Source organism: Myotis brandtii, unplaced genomic scaffold, assembly GCF_000412655.1.
Source record: "Myotis brandtii unplaced genomic scaffold, ASM41265v1 scaffold1875, whole genome shotgun sequence".
NCBI lineage: Eukaryota > Metazoa > Chordata > Mammalia > Chiroptera > Vespertilionidae > Myotis > Myotis brandtii.
In genome coordinates, this window is record NW_005356961.1 from 168,819 (window position 1) to 170,969 (window position 2,151).

The following is a 2,151-nucleotide window of genomic DNA, read 5'->3' on the forward strand; positions in this document are numbered from 1 at the left end:
GGGCTCCCAGGGGGCTGGTGTGAGGTGGGAGGACAGGTTTTGGAAGGGGATTCGAGGGCGCGGGGCCTTGGGTTATCCTAGAATATTCCTAGGAGGTGACACTGGGAGGGTTAAGGCAGTAGGTGAGTGTTGGAAGATTAGTTGAGGGTGTGAGGATCCCCATCAGGGAGGCTTTGAATGTCATCCCTGAGGAAGCAGGGCCTGGAGAAGGTGGAGAGTGAGCACCAAGTTAAGGGCGGGCCTGGAATACTAGTGTAGAGGGTGGAGCCTATAAATGCATTGTGGCTGGTATCTCAAAATGTCAGGAATTGGTTGAGATTTATAGGCTATTAGAGGGTGGATCCTGGAACGTTCAGGAGTCAAATCCTGGAGTTGCACCCTCCAAGGTGGGCCTATGGTTTATGTGAGGTGCAAGGTCCCAGTGTAATTAGAAGGAGGTAGGAAGGTGTGGGGAATGATTCAAATAGCCAGGGCCGGGGTTATTAAATCAGGGTCAGGACAGTTATTTGAGTCTGTGGAGACTAGTTAAATGGGCAGGCAATCCTGTCTGTGCAGTCCAGAGGCAAGTCAATGAGATGAGGCTAGAATGATAACTCACCGGGCAGGACCTAGGCAGTTTACATGGAGTTCAACCCTGGATTCCCTCCATTCATCCCGCAGCCATTAGCGATCTGGATTCTGCGGACATAGAGGTCACGGACAGTCGCCTGCCTAATCCCACTTTCGTGGAACACCGGCCCCAGGTACCACCTAGTCCTCCTAATCCAGGCCACCTGCCTGGAGACTGGCAACGTATGTACACTCCTGTCCTTACTCTAGCATCGTCGGTCAGAGACCTTGGGTACATCCACTGGGCCACCCCAAGTGAATCAGATTAAGCCACGTCATGCTTCAAAGTCGCCCCAGGCCTCTGGTCCATTCTTTGTGGAGCTGGTTCGCGGTTCTGCAGGCTTTGGCCTCACGCTGAGTGGAGGCCGAGATGCGGCCAGGGACACTCCCCTGGCAGTGCGGGGGCTGCTGAAGGATGGACCAGCACAGCGCTGCGGTCGCCTGCAGGTGAGCCCGCCCTCTTCCTTGGTCAGGGTGCTCTCCACCTGCCCTTCCTACAACACCCCTCGCCTTGTACTCTTACAGGCTGGTGACCTCGTGCTTCAAGTCAACGGAGAGTCAACTCAGGGTCTCACCCACGCCCAGGTCGTGGAGCGGATTCGCAGTGGCGGCCCCCGGCTGCACCTGGTGCTGAGCAGGCCTCTTGAGACCCACCCCAGCAAGCCTGAGAGGGGGGGAGGACCCCGGAAAGGAGATGGTGGGTTTCCCAGGGGAGAGGGATCTGGGATCTGTAAAGGGAAGGAGAGGGTCACAGAATAGAGGGGCTGGGGTACTGGGTGAGAAGGGTTTGGTGGTCTCAGTGGGGAAGGTTGGGAGTTTGGTGTCTGTGAGGGGGTCATGGCATCCTCAAAAGTGGGGGTGAGGAGGGGAGGGTCCCAGGATGAGAAGGTACTGAGAGGGGGGAAGAAGGAAGGGGTTTGGGTGAAAAAGCAGGTGTTTGGAAGGAAGCGTGGCCCTTGGAGGGGAAGGCTGAGTGGGAAGGCGATGCAGAGGGTAGGGGACCTAGTTCCTAAAGACAAGGGCTCATAAGGGGAAGGGTTGGGAGTAGAGGGAGGTGGGTTGTGCAATGGGAGACTTTAGGGACTTAGGTGGGAGGGGTTTGATTTCCTTTGGGGGTTGTGGGAAATGATTTCTGAGGGTTGAGGGGTTCTGGATCCAGGAGGGGCAGGGTCTCTGGAAAGGAGGTGCTGTGTGTCCTGAGGGGTAGTGTCTGTTCCTGAAGGACCTGTCCAGGCCTTGATGGAAGGTTTTTACAAGGGCGGGGTCTCTGTCTCAGCATTTGGAGTCTTCTGGCCACCTTCAGGCAAGGGGCCAACTCTCTATACACCCCCCACCCCCCAATCTAATCTGTGTTCCAACTATTCCCAGATCGCAGCCCAGATCCTGGGGGACCAGAGGCTACGAGGTCTCCTAGCGCCAGCGCTTCCCCACTTGATCACCCTCAATCCGGTACGACGCCCAAGACCCGGCCCAGCCTGGAGCCCAGCCCAGAGGGGGCAGGGGACGGCCTTGCGGTTCCTCTGGAGCGCCGCACGCAGGACC

General features: G+C 57.3%; 1 protein-coding gene across 1 annotated transcript in view; it reads left to right on the plus strand.

Moving 5' to 3' along the window:
• Positions 1 to 177: 177 nt before the first annotated feature.
• The window catches only part of MAGIX (MAGI family member, X-linked), a 2,339-nt gene continuing 365 nt past the window's right edge, over positions 178 to 2,151 (plus strand). The window contains 5 exon segments of the mRNA XM_005864547.2: positions 178 to 217; positions 613 to 743; positions 820 to 1,056; positions 1,135 to 1,306; positions 1,978 to 2,151. The exon segment at positions 1,978 to 2,151 is cut by the window's right edge and continues 13 nt beyond it. Of these exon segments, the coding sequence (XP_005864609.2) occupies positions 178 to 217; positions 613 to 743; positions 820 to 1,056; positions 1,135 to 1,306; positions 1,978 to 2,151 (754 nt within the window).